Here is a 17,699-nt window from a genome sequence, read left to right on the forward strand (position 1 = left end):
TCTGATTTTGATTCATCATCAAAATTTGCATATTCGACATTACCCGGTAACTCAGACTCAGATATCCCATCATTTCCATCACTTTCCACGTGATCTGGGTTAACATTAACTTCGAAAATCCCATTGGTTTCTTCCATTACATAAGCAAAAAAGATGGAACTATCGGATGTGACACGCACAATGTCATGTACCAAGTGTGCATCTCGTAACTTAACTAATACTTTTGCTACAACGAGATTTTGGTTACCTTTTAAAGAACAATTCGAGAAGTCAATAGGTTCGCCCCACCATTTTGCGATGGCAGTAAATGTTTTTTCGTTCCAAAACTGGACATGAATACCCGTGATTTTTAACCATGTAATTCGACCTTGGTATGAGTGGTTTTCATCCCATTTACGAATGTTGGTCATCCATTTGTGGATACAATGGTGTTTCGCATTAAGAATAGATGAAGCTTGCTCCTCGGACTCAAAGATGAACATAACTTCCATCCCACCAAGATACTTTACCTGAACATTATCCAGATTCTCCATTTCGCACAAAAATAAGATATGTTCAAGATATTCAAGTTTGAGGATGGTACCGATAATAGCTTTATTCAGGATTTCAGTGTCATTATGTTTATCCACAACGGAGATTTCTCTAAATTTACCATTGCAGTCCCAACGATTGAACCACCCGATGCTAGTTAGTTCTTTCGTGATATCACTAGTGTATCCGTCCATATTCCCAACCACCTTGTTAAACGGACGCCCATCAGTGAACCCCTTATTCGGAATGGTATGATGATTAGGTAGAGACGATGAAACGGGTTTTGTAGAAGGGGGTTGTATAGGTTTATCATTCGAGGCAGAAGCTTTTCGATCAAGGGCCATATAAGCCTTTAGCCACCCATTACCAAGATTTATGGAGTTTAGTCGTTTAAGCAAGAAGTTAAGGTCGGTAACGTCAATGAATTTAACAAAAGCGAATTTATTACCGTTTCTTAATCTTTTCGTGAAGGGTATGAAGATGTCGTGTACATTCCCATACCTGCTAATGAAGCAACGGAGATCAATCTTGCTCCATGAATCTGGGAATCCGAAAACCATAACCGATGTGATAGGCGCTGATGCCGGGACATGTTTTGGGGAGAAAGGTTCGTGAACACGAGAGCTAGATTGTTGGTTCAGTGCAATGTTGTTAGGAAAAGTGGCTGCACTTTTAGGGTTTGTAGGTTTGGTTGCTTGTTTTGGGTTTGTGGTATTAGGGTTTGTAGTATTCTCTGTATGGTTAGGGTTAGGGTTAGCCGATGAAGATGGCACCCATTTCTGTTTGTATACCGGATGATGTGTGTTTGGATTACCAAAACGGTGGATCAGGTTTCTTGCAAACGAGTGATTAGTAGAGAGTTTTTTGTTGGCTTTTCGCCTTCTTTCAACCAACACCCACACCTCATCAGCCGAGGGATTAGGAAAAGTCGATGGGGGATTGTGATTATTCTGATGGTTATATTGGCGAGATGATTGCGCAGGTAGTGGATGAAGACGACGGCGGCGGCCAACAGTGGCCGGAGTAAAAGGCGAGGTTGGAATATTAAACGCTATCCGAGAGGCCATGACTTGCTATTTTTTGTTGATTTGAATAAAACACAGATCGATTTTTTGTTGATTAGATTCCTTAATTCATTGTAGCTTTTTATTAGTTGAAGACTTAGAAATATCATTGTTCAAAAACTATGTTGCCACGTACTAAAAGTTCTACGGTATTCATTTATGGTTAAACACCTCTATATAAGCCTTTTGTTTATTAATTGTAATAGCCATTAATGTCTTCTTAATGACAAGTCTCTTTAATAATTTGGGCGCCTAGCTGAAAGTAATCTTATCTAGCTAATCCAATAAATAAAAATTATGTTGACCAATTTAAAACAGAAGTCGTTCCCATGGTTTACTAAATAAATAAAATGAAAATAATTGTTAATATAATACTATAATTAGTCAATTACGTAAAACGTACCTAGCAATAAACAAAATATAGGAAACATATGAAACCCAACAAGGAGTACAAATTGCAAAAGTTTTTTAAAATGTGTCTTTATCTGGTGCAGTTAAATAAAAGTTAGTACTACAATACAAGATCATGAATTCATGATAAACATTTCAAAGTAAAAAATGATAAATGTTTCAAATTTTGTGAAAATGAGTGAAGTAAAGAAAGTAAGAGATACTAACGCCCATATATTGACCAAGTCAATTTGTGGAGATCCATGAAGTGTTTATACATCACTCTAGACCGTGTATATAAATAATAAATATAAATATATATAAAAAATGCAAAAAAACCAAGGTGTATGGGAAAATGAACATGTGCTTTCAAATTTTCAATTTTTATTCAATTTCCCAAAAATACTTGTTACACTACTAATTAAATCAAGTAAAAGTGTTATATGCATCGATTTGCAAGTTACTACGTTGAGTTTGTAAGTATTTGTATGTATGAAATTGTTTTATGGAACACCTTGATTACTAAATATTGGTCTCGTTTTTATATGATTTTTAGCTATTTTTGTTGGAATTTTTTTTATGGGTTGCATGTAGCCTTGTTCACCTAGAAATAGATTGATGAGGATTCTTAACTTGAGACCAATGAGTTCGTAGTTCAGTGGTATTCGCGTCTTTGATACTTGAGGGTCGCCATGTGAAAACTTTGTGAAGACGGTCACAGCTTTAAATACCGGGTCTGTCACTTAGTTGAGTTTCCGGTTGAGGTAATAGTCTGACATCAACCATTTGGGTGGGTCGTTGGATTGGCAAAGGCAACATATGGTTAGCGTATCTCTGTCAATCTACACGTTTTGTGAAGGATTCTCAGGGTAAGCAAAAGAAGTGGTGTACTTGTGTATAAGAAACTTGTACATGGAGTCTTTGTCCAAACAAGTAGTGATGTTATAATATCAAATCCTTACATATGTCTCTTTTTCTTGTGATTAAATAATTCGTTTTCATTCTTGTTTGTGAAGGTAATGAATCATCATAATATGACACCAATAAGCACTCACATGATTAAAAGAGTGACTCTTTACATCTCTAGCCCACTTTTGTGTAGTTAGTGTACAACATAAGTAACAAAAGGTACAACCTTTTCGTTGCTTAGTCAATCTAGTAAGAGGGGCCATAATTGTTTATTACCATACTTTCTTATTTGGAAGCATTCATGAAAACTTTACTGGAAAATAACAAAAAATTTGATATCTTTCATTTAACCTTCTCTACTTTAAATGATGCTTTTTGAGTCTTGAACACCTCCTTACCTTAAACCCCATCCCATAACCATTGTACACAACTTCATATAGACTAAAAAACACCTAAATCACACACACACACATACAAAAATCAAATGGCTGCAAATCTTTTATCATGCAACTATGAAGATGAAGAGTTTATAGATATGGAAGTAAGTTCATCACCACATGCAAATTCACCATCAAAAAGCAGAGAATTTGAATTTCAAATGGCATCTTCAAATGTACATTCAAATTCACCTGCAGATGAGCTATTTTACAAAGGAAAACTTCTTCCACTTCACCTCCCTCCAAGAGCACAAATGGTGAAATCACTTTTACTAAATTCAAAATTCAAACAAAATGAAGAACAACAAGAACAAGAATTCATTACATTCTCCACACCAATGGTTCAATCATGCAATATTTCACCTTCTGAATCATGCAGGGTCAGTACTGAGCTCACCCCAGATGAATATTTCTTTGAATGGTCAACTGAATTAACAGGATTTATCGGTGATCACCCGAAAAAGTACTATGGTCCATGGTCCAAGAAACTTAGGCTAATCAAGAATTCTTCATTAACTCAAAAGCTTAAAGCTTCAAGAATGTATATCAAATCTTTGTTCAACAAAACTGGTTGTGGTTCAGATGGGAACCCATGTGTTAAACAAGAAGTTGAACAAGATTGTGACAACAACTTTTTGAAAAAGTACTTAAAAGTAACTAAAAAAACTAGTTTTGGGCAACTTCAAACAGGAAAGTACCCAACTTTATCAAATGTACTAAAGGGTATTGAAGAACAAGGGAATGAAGATGTTTTTTATAGTAATTGCAGCCACAGGAAGTCTTTTTCAGGGTCAATTAAGAGAAAGTGTACATCTTCATTAACAATGACATCATCATCATCAACATCTTGTTCATCTACTTCAGCTTCTGGATCATCATCTTCATCATCATCTTTTAATTATTCAAATAATAATGGGATTTACGATCTAAAGAGGAATAGCAGTGCTGATTCAGAGGTTGAAAGCTCAATTGAAGCAGCTATTGATCATTGTAAAAAATCCCACCAGGTTTTTAATTCAAGAAACCAAATGTTCTTTCCAAAATGTACCTTGTAATGATCAATGTTAGGCCATTCTTTTTCTCTAGTTTCATTTTTTATTTTTTTATTTTATTTTCTTTGTTTTGTATATATACATACAAATATGGTTACGACCACACTTGCCCGGGGCTGTGCTGACCCGCGTACAATTGGCATCCAAAGGGTGCATGGGGTTAAAAGTTCCCCACCATGATAACCTTTTTTTCACTTCTAATATATACATACAAATATACAAATATATTATTATATGGTATATCAATTTATGGTATATCCTACAACCAATGTCCTCGTTTGGACTTTTTTAGAGAGATCTCTGTATCTCGGAATAATCTCGGAGAGATCTCGGACGTTGACTTACATTGACTTTATTGTTTTTTTAATAAAAATATACATAAAAACATAAATATATGTATATTTATATACGTTTTTACGTAATTTTACAAATATATCCAAGAAATAAGCGAGAAAAATCTTAGAAATTACAAATTTTACAAGAAAATCTTACAAATTAGCAAGAAAATTCGAGAAATCGTGACTTTGACTAAGTTTGACCCAATTGACCGAGAAATCTCGGGAGATGAATATCTCGTCTCGGTTGCCTTCTAAAAACGAGATCTCGGGAGATTTACAACACTGCCTACAACAAACAATAAACAAAAAAAAAAAAAAAAAAAAAAAAACAAATATTATTCATTTGGTCAAATACAATACTATCAACCTTTCAAAGAGCAAAATTTTGTAAGTTTCTTATAATTGATGGATAAAACATATGTATCCATTAAATTTTTCATCTCATGTTAAAATTTATGGTATATCCTACGATAAACAATAAACAAAAAAAAAAAAAAAAACAAATATTATTTATTTGGTCAAATACAATACTATCAACCTTTCAAAGAGCAAAATTTTGTAAGTTTCTTATAATTGATGGATAAAACATATGTATCCATTAAATTTTTCATCTCATGTATTCTCATAATTAACACATTATCATTAGATAGTCACAAGGATTTAAGTTGGGCTCATTTCACAATTTATTACTTATTATTTGATGTGTTTTCAAGAGTGTACTACTTCTAGAATATAACTTCATTATGAAAATGTCAAGTTATACTTTTTATAATGTCAAATGAGTTACTCGTTGTCATAATTGATAACAATTAAAATTATGTACAAAATGGACTCATGAAAAATGAAAGCTAAATTTGCATTTTTTTTTTTTTTTTTTTTTTTTTTTTTTTTTTTTTGCATTTGAAAGGAAAACCTTTCTACTTACTCGTTACCACCCATGAAAATTAATGAGAAAATATGCATTTTCAAATATACCAAGAAAGTTACAACATTGCCGATTTTAGTAAGTTTATCAACTTACATTTTGGTCAATTTACTTAAAACTACATGTTGGTTTGATTACCTTGACTCAACTGCTTTCTTTTTATTTCAATGGTCTCTGCCCACCACAAAGTAGCAAAAAGAAAAGGGAATTCATAAAACAAACAGAGCATCAAATTCACATAATTCGATTTCTGCCCTTTTTCTGTATAAGTAAACTTTAAGTGCAGAAAATTATAAAAGGCATCTTTTACACAAAGCAGGTAATGAATCCAATTTAATATCACATGTAAGAAATTTTTGATTTTTGAATCAGTGACATGCATTCAAAGGCACTTCTCATAGCAAGAAGAAAGGGACCCCACTTAGTCCCAAAGTATAAAGTTTTCAACTTTTTTATTTGCAAGTGTTTGAATTGCATCGGTCCATCTCAAACTCTGCTTTAGATGTGCAGCTAATCATCAAATACTAGTACCTTCTTTTATCACCATCTCAGCTTTACTTATGTTGGTACTTATATGCTTGTAAGTTATTTAGGTTTCCTAGGCATTGGACAATAATAAAATACTAATCTATAGTGAGATTAAAATCTTTGAATTACCTTCCACAATCTTAGCCTAGTTGTTATAGCCGGTTCAATTTCAGTCTAATATCTCTTTAACCATAAGTTACACGATTTTTCTCTTCCATGTTAACTATGTGAGACGGTAGGGTCAGTTTTATTTTATATATATATTTATTTAATTTGATAAAAGTTGAAGATTATGTGAAAATAAGGAAAAGAGGTCATATGATTGTTAAAGGAAAATGCTTTTACACACTTCTACTTTTATTTCTTGAAAATTGCAAATAATTTTAGAGCAAGTAATGTATTTTTTGAAAATTGCAAAGTGGAGGGAAGTGTTTTCAAATGAAAATAACAATTTGAAAGTTGTTTATTGATTATGTATCAGTTAAAACTGAAGTGATTATACAAATGCATATGAATATGCTTTTATACATAAAATGGCCTAACAACTCTTTCTAATTTAAGTATGAATCCAATTATCATTTTGGAACCACTTTTACATAAAAGGAAAATCTGCTAGTTAAGGAGCCGTTGACATTGCTGACTTTGATGTTGTGATGTTGACTATGTTGTTGCCTTTGTTTCCTTGTGACCATCTATACTTGATATGATGAGAAAGAACTTTCTCTAATTCAAAGTCAAATTACCATAAAAGGAAATTCATGTATGTGCTCATTATTTTAATGTTCTTTAACACTCCAACTCAAGTTGAATAGTAGGGTTCCCGACATTCAAGTTGACAAGAACTTCGCTAAAGAGTCTTCCATTCACTGACTTTGTTAGGATGTCGGCCAATTGGTCTTCTGATATGACGTGTAGTAGAGAAATGATTTCAGCATCCGGTTTTTCTCTAATAAAGTGTCTATCCACTTCAACATGTATTGTTTGGTCAGGTTGAACTGGATTTTCTGAGATAGCTATTGTCGCACATAATATGAATAGTTTCTGTCGGTGGGAACCCAATTTCTGTTAGTAACTTTTTAATCCATAAGGCTTCAGCCACTCCTTTCGTTATCTCTCTGAATTCTGATTCGGCACTTGAGAGTGATACAACTTTTTTTTCTTACTTCTCCATGCAACTAGATTTCCTCCCACGAGTGTGAAAAACCCTGGTGTAGATTTTGTATCTCCTTTTTCTCCGGTCCAACTAGCATTTATATAAATTTTGGTTTCTAGGTGTCCATTCTTCTCAAAAACAACTCCATGATCCGCTGTTTTCTTTAGATATCTGATGATTCTGATTACGCCTTTCATATGGTGAACTTTTGGTTGATGCATGAATTGACTCACAACCCCAACTGCATGTGATGTATCTGGTCGAGTGTGAGCAATGTAGATGAGTTTTCCTACAAGTCTTTGATATCGCCCCTTATCAGCAATATCAGCTTCGTCTTCCATGTATAACGTTTGGTTTGGGATCATAGGAGTAGCAGCTGGTTTACAATCGATCATCCATGTTTCTGCAAGAAAATCAAGAATATACTTCTTTTGACAGATAAATATTCTCTGTTGGGATCGTAATACTTCAATCCCTAAAAAATATTTAAGTCTGCCCAAATCTTTCATTTCAAAATCGTTAAATAAATTTGTTTTTAGTTTTGAAATTTCTTCTTTATAATTTTCGGTAATTATCATATCATCAACATAAATAATCAAACATGTGATAAGATTATTTCTTTGTTTAAGAAATAGGGTATGGTCTGAATTACTTTGTTTAAAACAATAATTTTTCATAGCTAACGTGAATCTCCCAAACCAAGCCCGCGGAGATTGTTTTAACCCATATAAAGCTTTTTTAAGTCGACAAACTTCTCTGCTTTTGAAGTTGTCGGAGAATTCTGATGGTGCTTCCATATAGACTTCTTCTTTCAGTTCGCCATGTACGAATGTATTCTTTACATCGAACTGATGCAGTGGCCATTCCTTGTTAGACGCGATCGAGAAGAACTCTGATGGTATCAATTTCTGCAACTGGTGAGAAAGTTTCGAAGTAATCAATTCCGTATGTCTGAGTGTACCCTTTCGCAACCAGTCGAGCTTTATATCTTTCAATATTACCTTCTGGTTTGTGCTTTATCGTAAATACCCATCGACATCCCACATGTTTCTTTCCTTGAGGCATGACACATTTTTCCCAAGTGTCATTATCATTCAAAGCTTTCATTTCAACTTCCATTTCTTTTTTCCATTTTTTTGATTTTAAAGCTTGTTTAACAGAAGTTGAAATATTTTCAGAGTAAATTGCGGAATTAAATTGTTGAGCTTTTTTTGACAGATTTCCTTGTGCTATATTAGCCATATGATATTTAGATCTTTGCGCTTCTTTTTCAGGAGAGTATCGTTTTGGTGGGACACCTCTATTGGCTCTTTGAGGTAGGACAAATTGTTGGGTGGTTTCATCAGAATTTGAGTCACTTTGTTCCTCTTGAGTTCGATGCTCATTATTCGAGGAGGTATCAGTGGTCTCATGGTTTGGTGGGATAGTTTCTATAGGTTCATGGTTTTGTGTTGGCTCATGGTTTGGTGTCGAGGTTTGTATAGGTTCAGGGTTTTGTATTGGCTCGGGGTTTGGTGTTGAGTTTGTTGATTTTTGTATTGGTTCGGGTCTTGTGTTTGAGATGGTACACATGTCATCCAACTTAGAGTGTCATTACTTGCATTCTCCTCCTCACTCGTGAGTTGGGTGTTATTGTAAAAATATTCAGTTTAAATAAAATCACAGTTCATTGTAGTAATGATGTTTCGTCTTTTGGGATTATAACATCGATATCCTTTTTGATTGACACCATACCCTACCATAACACACTTTTCGGCACATGGATCAACTTTTGTACGCTCATGTTTTAGAATGTGAACAAATACTGAGCACCTAAAAACTTGAGGTTCAAGATTAAGTGAGGATATGAGAGTAAAAGATTGAGATAAGACGTCCCGAGGGGTTCTTGTGCCAAGAATCTTAGTGGGTAACCGGTTCATAAGGTAGGTTGCAGTAGCAAGTGCTTCGGGCCAGAAACTTTTTGGAACTTTGGATTCAATTATTAAGGCTCTAGTCATTTCTAGGAGTATTTAATTTTTTCGTTCGGCTACATCATTTTGTTTCGGGGTATGAGCACATGTTGTTTGATGAATAATCCATTTTTCTTCGAAAAAAAAAGTTTCATGGATGTGTTAACAAATTTCCCCTCATTATCTGATCCTAAAATTTGTATATTTTTGTTATATTGGGTTTGAACCATTTTATAAAAGTGGCAAAATTTTTCAAATACTTTTGATTTGTTTGTTAAGAAATAGATCCAGGTCATCTGAGTACAATCATCAATGAAAATAACGAAATATGTGAAGTCCCCCCCCCCCCCATTAATCGGAGCTGGTCCCTAAACATCAGAATGAATTAAAGCAAAAGGTACATTCTTCCGAATATTAGAAGGTTTAAAAGTACTCATGTGGCTTTTTGCCAAAATACAAGTTTCACAACACAACGTAATAGTAGAAGGAAATAAAGTAGGAAATAAAAGTCATAGATAGCTGACCGAAGGGTGTCCCAATCTCTGATGCCATAATCAGGCTTCCCTCGTACGTGTTCCATGAGCAAGAAACACGGTACCCCGTTGGAAACCTCGTCAATATAATATAGTCCCCTTTTTTCAGTGCCACGTCCAATCACCAGTCCTGCTCGGATATCCTGCAAGATGCAGAATGCTGGATACATTAGGACTTTACAATTTAATTCTTTTGTTACATGGCTTACCGATAATAGCTAATGAGACAAAGCTGGTATATATAGATAGTTAGGTAATTTAATCATTGGTGAAATCTCAATAGTTCCACCACTTTTGACTTGAATAATTTCACCATTAGCAGTTTGGATTTTGTCCCTTTTAGGTTTAGTTTTAAAAATAATATCGTTTTTATCAAAAGTCATAGTACCCGTTGCCCCACAATCAAGTATCCATGACTTAGTTTTAAAATTTTCCAAGACTATTTTTGCTTCAGATTGAGACACTTCATCATTTAATATGGAATAGCTGTTATGGCAAGAAATAATAGGTTCTGGCTTTTTAATTTTTGGTAGTGTTACGGGGTCATATTTTTTTCTAGTTCCACTAGATAGATTTGGCCTGTTTCCATTCCTTTTATCTGGCCTAGTTTTCAGTTCACTCAAATTTGACCCATATTTATTAGTAGCAGTTATTTTTGGACTCAATGAATTATTATCCTTAAGGATATTAGTAAGCCCATTAGGCCCACTAAGCTTAAATGATCCACTAGTCTTAAACGATCCATCACACCTAGTTGTCTTCCCTAGGTATGCGTCTTGTTGGGGGAGAATGTGGGTTTATGCTCAACGATTATATTAATCTTAACCCATAACGATAAGTGTTTTGATGATGACACATGCACATAACTAGAGGTGAAGGTAGACATCTTGACATAAATATACAAGTTCACTAATTCACACTTACTCTAGCAAAAGACCAATACCAAACAAAACTTAAAATGAGAGCATAAGCTTCACAGTTCGGTCTACAGTCGACCGCGGGTCAGAACGTGCCTGCACACTGGTTTGTGAAATCAGGAGTGCACGGTCGACTCCACGGTCAACCGTGGGTCGATCGCAGAAGGTTCTGACTGAATTTTCTAAAAATTTAGTTTAACCACTTCGGGGCATCTATAATTTATGAAATTCGTTTAAACATGCTTAGAATAGTTTCCTCATTCATATCCAAAGGAGCTTTGGTCACTAGAACGCTATTCTTGGTTAATCACACCTAATGACACCTTAATGATAATTTAACCTTGATTAAGGATAACACATAAGTGTGACATGAAAACATGTGTTCTTAAAATATATTTAGACATATTTAGGATGGTCACCAAGTCCCATTAGGAGATGCTCCTCCCTAATACATATGTCAGAATATTGAGTGTACGTTATGCTCAGTTTATTTAAATGACTTGTGTGACAAAGTGTGCTTTATAATATCTATAAAAGGTCATTAATTATCTAGCATGATTTGGAAACTTTAATATGATGAATGATTGTTTTCTTGAGATGAAATAAATGTTCACATATGCTTATTTATCTATTGATGACATTATACTTCAATGGTTAACTAATGCATCATATTTGATCTCAAAGGCATGACATGCTAATATTGATACTTGGATTATTTAAGCTTAATTAAACATATTTTCTTGAGTCAAATAATCACATGCATGCTTCTAAGATTAAATGTTGACACATGTATGTAAGTCTTACAAAAAGAATTTTGGAAGGTTGCTATTTGTCAAAGAATAATGACATCCAGTTACCACTTCGAGTGAGTAAGCTTATGACAATAGAAAACCATGAACAGATATCTCCCTCTTTGGTATTTTGTTGAAAACTTCAAAGCCATTTGTGTTTTGTTAAATAGCCGCTGCCTTGACTTATATTAAGACAAAATATGCACATAACTCTTTTGGTTAACATGATGGAATGCCAAGTATAAAAGTCTTACTCATTTAGTTGGTGTCAAGTCGCTTTCAAGAAATAAATCCAAAAGTGTGACAACCCGGAAATTTCCGACCAAATTTAAACTTAATCTTTATATGTTTCCGACACGATAAGCAAAGTCTGTAATACCGATTCTCAAAATTTTTGAACTAATGTTATATATTCAGTTAACCTTTGAATATTAACCGACGTTTCACGAACATCTATATATATATATATATATATATATATATATATATATATATATATATATATATATATATATATATATATATATATATATATATATATATATATATATATATATATATATATATATATATATATATATATATATAATAAGTTGGAATATTAATTATTAAAATTTATTATAATAACTTGCAATGTGTATTTAAAAACTAATTTATGTATATTAAATAAAGATATATACATATATATAATTTCAAGTTATCTAGTAAACGATAGTAACATTCGTTTGTTGATTCGATTGATATTTAGATAAGTTAACTAAAACGTTTAAGATAAACAAGTAAAACACTAAATTGCTACAGTACCCGAAAAGCTACAGTGTTTTCGAAAACCACTATTTGCTACAGTAAAAATCATTTTGCTACAGTAAAACACTATTTCAAAATGAAAATGTATGTATATTTTTGTAACATCCCGTTTTTCATCATACATGTTCGAGGAAGGCAATTGATCTTTATAATGTTTATACTTGGTTGTATAATTGTATAAAGATGATTTTATGATGCGTGTATGAAGGGTACCAAGCATGTACGTGTTGCTTGTTTGAATGTCGAAGAAAACTGGACGTTGTTTGAGTTACAAGGTGTGTACGTACCTTTTTGACCCCAAATGAAGTTTGAGTTGATATTTCAAAACCCTGCCATTAGAAAGGAAATCTTATTACTTTTCCAACGATATTTGATTCATCGAAAACGGAGTTACGGTCAAAAAGTTAGGGCCAAAACAAGTTGTTGAAGTTCGGATGAAATAGGCCATTGTCACGGCGCGACCAGAATGGCCACGGCGCGACAAATGCCTATTTTAAGGGTCAGAAAGCTTGAAAATGTGATCTAAAATCACCCTTTGGGCCACGGCGCGGAGGGTTTACTCCGCGGCGCGACAATAGGCACGATCTGGTGCTGTTCAGCCTTTTAATGAGTTAAATGAAGGGCAAAGTTGGTATTTCACATGTGGACGGGTTTTTGGCCATAAAACTGATCTTAATCTTATCCAAACCTCATTTTCTTCATTCTCTTTCCCTCCCACTCACACACCAAACCCTAGAGAGAGAGTAAAGGGTTTAGAGAGAGAAAGCTCGAATCGGGGAAGAAGAAGAGTGTTTTGGGTCGGGTCACAAGAGTTAAAGTTGTTCTCCTTGTTCACGGCTACGTTGTGGTAGTGATGGTAAGTTCTAACTCTGAATTTCATCTTTATGATTTGATATTCAAGTTAGGGTTTTGAGCTTTTTAGTTGTAAAACCCATTTAGATGATGAAGTGGGTTTATGGAAACTAGTTATTTTTGATACATGGCTGGTTTTGGGTTGATTGACGTTTTGGCCACAATTAGGCTTTGGTTTTGGGTGTAATCACTTAGTTTAGTAATTTTGGAAGTGTTGGCTCCCTTTTGGGTGTATTTGGGTTGACTAATTTTGAATTGGGTTAAAATTAGGGTTTATGTGTTAAATTGGGTAAGTTAAGGGTTTAACACTTGTGATTTGGTTTAATTGGTGTATTATGGTCATTTTCACTTGTGTTAGTGATTAATGGTTAGTTTGGGCATTTTTATGACTTTGGTCAAAATGGTAAATTGAATTGGGTCAAACTTGATGATGACACTAGTTTTGGTCAAAGGGATGTTAAACACTTTTGTTAAGTGTTAAATGGCATTTTTGAATGAAAGTAATCGCGGGAAGTGTTTTTGGGTTAAAATGACATTTTAACAAAAGTCAAACGTGGTCAAAAGCAATATGGGTCAATATTGCACGTATTGGGGTTTTTGGTGTAATTGGCGTTTGAAATGATTACTACCTAAGTAGTAATTTAGTGTTAGGATCTAAGTTTGATCTAATTGGTGTAAAGTATAATTTGGATTAAATTGTACTTTGTTGTGTTGGTCGGAATTACCACCCATAGTGGTAATTGGTGAAGTCCACTTTAGGTGTCTAAATGGGCGGATTGTGGAGGTAGGTATAAACCCTTAGTTAAGGGTGTTGGCATCGAATTCTCTTGTAGAGAATGTATGTTGATTATGTGTATACCTATATGTGTATTATAGGTAAAGGTTTGTTCGGTTGCGTGTGGTGGAGATTTCGCGCATGGTTTGTAATGCTCGAGTTCACGAGGTGAGTGGAATAATTATATGTGTACATATATAATGTATTTATTTGTGGGGCATGGGTTGTGAAGTGTCGACGTGTTAAGACACCACTTCTCACGTGGCGAGTGAAGTGTCGATGTGTTAAGACACCACTCAGGAGTGAAGCATCGACGTGTTAAGATGCCACTCCAAGAGATGTAATGAGTGAAGTGTCGACGTGTTAAGACACCACTCGGGGTGAAGTGTTGACGTGTTAAGACACCACCTGGGGTGAAGCATCGACGTGTTAAGATGCCACCCGTGGGATTAGTGTACGACGTGTTAAGTACTCTAATGGTTGTTATGAACACCGATGGGAAATTTGAGTACTATCCCTTGTACGATTGGTTAACCATGGTTATGTGTTGTAGTGTAGCATAATATATTGTTCAGTTATATATGCTATTGTTTGCACTATCTTGTGGTAATGGAGATTTAGTGTTATACTTTGCGATGGTATGATATTTGAATTGCTAGCATGTATGGGTATTTGTGTAAGTGTTTGCAAGTAAGTAGATTACATATGTACGTGTATAATTATTGCATTCACTAAGCTTCAAGCTTACCCCTCTCGTTGTTTACCTTTTTACATGTATTGTAATTGTGAAGCTAGTTAGTCGTTAGACTAGATGCGTAGGAGCGCTTGGGCTCGATGGGGTAGCTTTCAGATATGGATGTGGATTGGGGATTTGGTAGATCCTCGGGATTATGCTCTTGGTATCGGGTTGGGCTATTGTGTCTTAACCGTGGTGTTGAATAAATGTTTCGAGGTCGTATTTTTTGGTTATGTCGAGTCAAACCTTGTATGTGAAATACATTCTCGTAAGGATGTATGATGTCAATTGTAAACCAAGAGTCGAGATAAAACGTTAACGTGTTATTATGATAAATTGTATACGGAAACTATTTTGAAATGGTTGTGTACTTAGATGCTATTGGGACTTAACTTAAAAAAAAAAATGTACTCCGTTTTTGGTTTATCGGATTGGGGTTGTTTCAATTTTATAAATGTTATAAAATATAATATTAACTTAGATATAAAACGTTTTGATTTAAAATAATATTATTATATATTAAGACGTTAATTTATAAACGCAAATGATCAAAACACTCAAATGATTAAGTTATACTTCGGGTAATATAGTTTATCATTGATTAAGTCTAATTATTGATAAATGTACACGTCGCGAAACGTAAAGTACAGGTTTTCTAAGTGTACGAAATGACGTTCGAAAAACCAGAACCGGGACATAAGTTGAACGTAAACGTACAAGACATCGTAACCAAAATTATAAGTTAACTAGGCACGAGAATATATTATAATATATAATTAATTAATATAAATTATATATATTATATATATATTATAAAAATATGTCGACAAACAAGAAAACAAAACGAAGTGGGTGCGTACCAGCTGGCCATGCGATCGCATGGCAAATGGGCATGGAACCCATGCGATCGCATGGGGTTCAGTTCCAGGCCACATCTATAAAGCTCGCAGTTTTTGCTCCGAATTCATTCACTTCTCTTCTCATTTCTTCTTCTGCTCTATATTATATATATATATATATATATATATATATATATATATATATATATATATATATATATATATATAATTATTATTAATCTTATTATTATTAAGATTAATAATACTATTAATCTTATTATTATTATTATCAGTAGTATTAATATTATTTTAATTAGTATTATACATAAAATACTACGACAAGGTCATGTTCAAACGATTTCAAAAATGGTTTTCGAGTGAGTCAAAGCTAAGTAAATTATGGGTTATAGCTAAGGAGGTGATGGGTATAGTTCGGGGGTATTGCTCGTGAGATCAAATTAATGTTTATCATCTCCGTTGCGTCTACGTACTTTTCTGCAATATTGAATCACAATATTGATACGTGAGCATTCGTATCTTATCTTTTATATATTAATAGTGTATCCATGTCTAGTGCTCCAGTATATATGTTTATGCATGCTTGTATGCTTTAATTTTGTCGTTAGATAGTTTATGATGAATCACGAATTTGATACATATGCTACTGATATAAAGTATATGATATGCATGTCGTTGGAAAGCTATCGAAAAATTAATAACTTTTCATTTAGAAATCGCATGATTTCGATGAACGGATTAAAAGATATGGTCAACTGAATTATGGTTAACGTTAATTGAAATTGTGTTTGAAACTGTAAATTAATATTTAAACAACTTGTCTATGAGATTGATAAATTTGATTTTTAGATATTACTAATAGAGTAAATGAATTTCTATATAAGGCACGTTTTGTTTTGTGGATCAATTGTCAAAGTTGACTGTCTTATCATGTTTTAAAGCTTTATAAACACTATAATCTGATTTTACAAGTATTGGAAAACTATGTGAAATAATAAAATATGTTCGATTGCCATGATAATTCAAATATAATATAGCTCCTGAAATAAATAATATTTTGAGTTTGATAAACTATAAATTCGTTCAATTATCAAGACTTATATTATGTTAATAAACATGTATAGAATTAAAGATCATATTGGGTCAGGTTGACTTTTGAGATGACTTTTGTTAACTTTTGCATGTCGATCTTGAGCATTAGGATGGTGATACACTATAACCCGACCTAGCTTATTAGACATGTGATGTGTGCGAGGTGTACTAGGAAATAGTATTATTTTTACAATGAAATACTATTAAATACGATACAATTTTACACAAGATATTTATTTATTTATAGAATGGATATACCTAAATCTTGCTACAACACTTATAGGCAGTGTACCTAATCATACAGCAGTGTAGTTTTTAGTAAGTCCGGTTCGTTCCACAGGGAAAATTAAACAAGCTTAACGCTATATTAGTTTTAAATTTATAAAAATACAAATATATATAAGTAATATTATTATTATAAAAGGAGGTTTTTACCGTTTAATGACCGGTTTGTCGATTTTAAAACTTTAGTCGCAGTTAAAATCTAATGTAAAATATATAAATATAACTTAATTTTAAGCGTAAAGTAAATAACGATAATGAAATTGCGATAAAAGTGCGATAAAATAAAATTGCGATAATTAAAGAGTACGATAATTAAAAGTGCAATTAAATATAATGACAATAAATAAAAGTGGGATAAATTAAAAGTGCAATTAAATATGAAATAAAAGAATTATGCTTATTTAAACTTCCGTAATCATGATGTTTGACGTGTTGATTTTTAGTTTATTCCCACGGGTTAATTGTCCTTTGTCCTGGATTATTTAATATGTCCGTCTGGTTTTTGTCCATAACAGTCCATCATTCATAAATATAAAGTGCGAGTGTCCTCGTCAAATTATCCTTATATCCAAAGTCAAATATTCCAACTAATTGGGGACTTAAACTGTAACAAGGTCTTAATACTTTGTTTAATAATTACACCAGGATATCTACTACGTATAACCCAAGGTTTTAATACTTTGTTAACAATTACGCCAAGTGTCCTTGTACATAATTTCACCCCTGTTTTAATAAATCTATTAACTATTAATCCATTCCCGTGTCCGGTTAAATGAAC

At 33.3% G+C, this 17,699-nt stretch overlaps 2 protein-coding genes across 2 annotated transcripts; one reads left to right on the plus strand and one right to left on the minus strand.

Annotated features, from left to right (window-relative positions):
- Nucleotides 1–3,378: 3,378 nt before the first annotated feature.
- On the plus strand, nt 3,379–5,838 carry LOC139863432 (probable membrane-associated kinase regulator 4). The gene is made up of 2 exons (XM_071852069.1): nt 3,379–4,338; nt 5,629–5,838. Exons 1-2 carry the CDS (start codon nt 3,379–3,381, stop codon nt 5,836–5,838), a joined length of 1,170 nt encoding a protein of 389 aa, XP_071708170.1.
- Nucleotides 5,839–7,281: 1,443 nt separating this feature from the next.
- On the minus strand, nt 7,282–8,191 carry LOC139863433 (secreted RxLR effector protein 161-like). The gene is made up of 2 exons (XM_071852070.1): nt 8,080–8,191; nt 7,282–7,730 (listed from the first exon to the last, which is right to left on the minus strand). The coding sequence occupies exons 1-2, from the start codon at nt 8,189–8,191 to the stop codon at nt 7,282–7,284; spliced, it is 561 nt and encodes a 186-aa protein (XP_071708171.1).
- Between the last annotated feature and the right edge of the window lie 9,508 nt (nt 8,192–17,699).

Source organism: Rutidosis leptorrhynchoides, chromosome 8 (genome assembly GCF_046630445.1).
Source record: "Rutidosis leptorrhynchoides isolate AG116_Rl617_1_P2 chromosome 8, CSIRO_AGI_Rlap_v1, whole genome shotgun sequence".
NCBI lineage: Eukaryota > Viridiplantae > Streptophyta > Magnoliopsida > Asterales > Asteraceae > Rutidosis > Rutidosis leptorrhynchoides.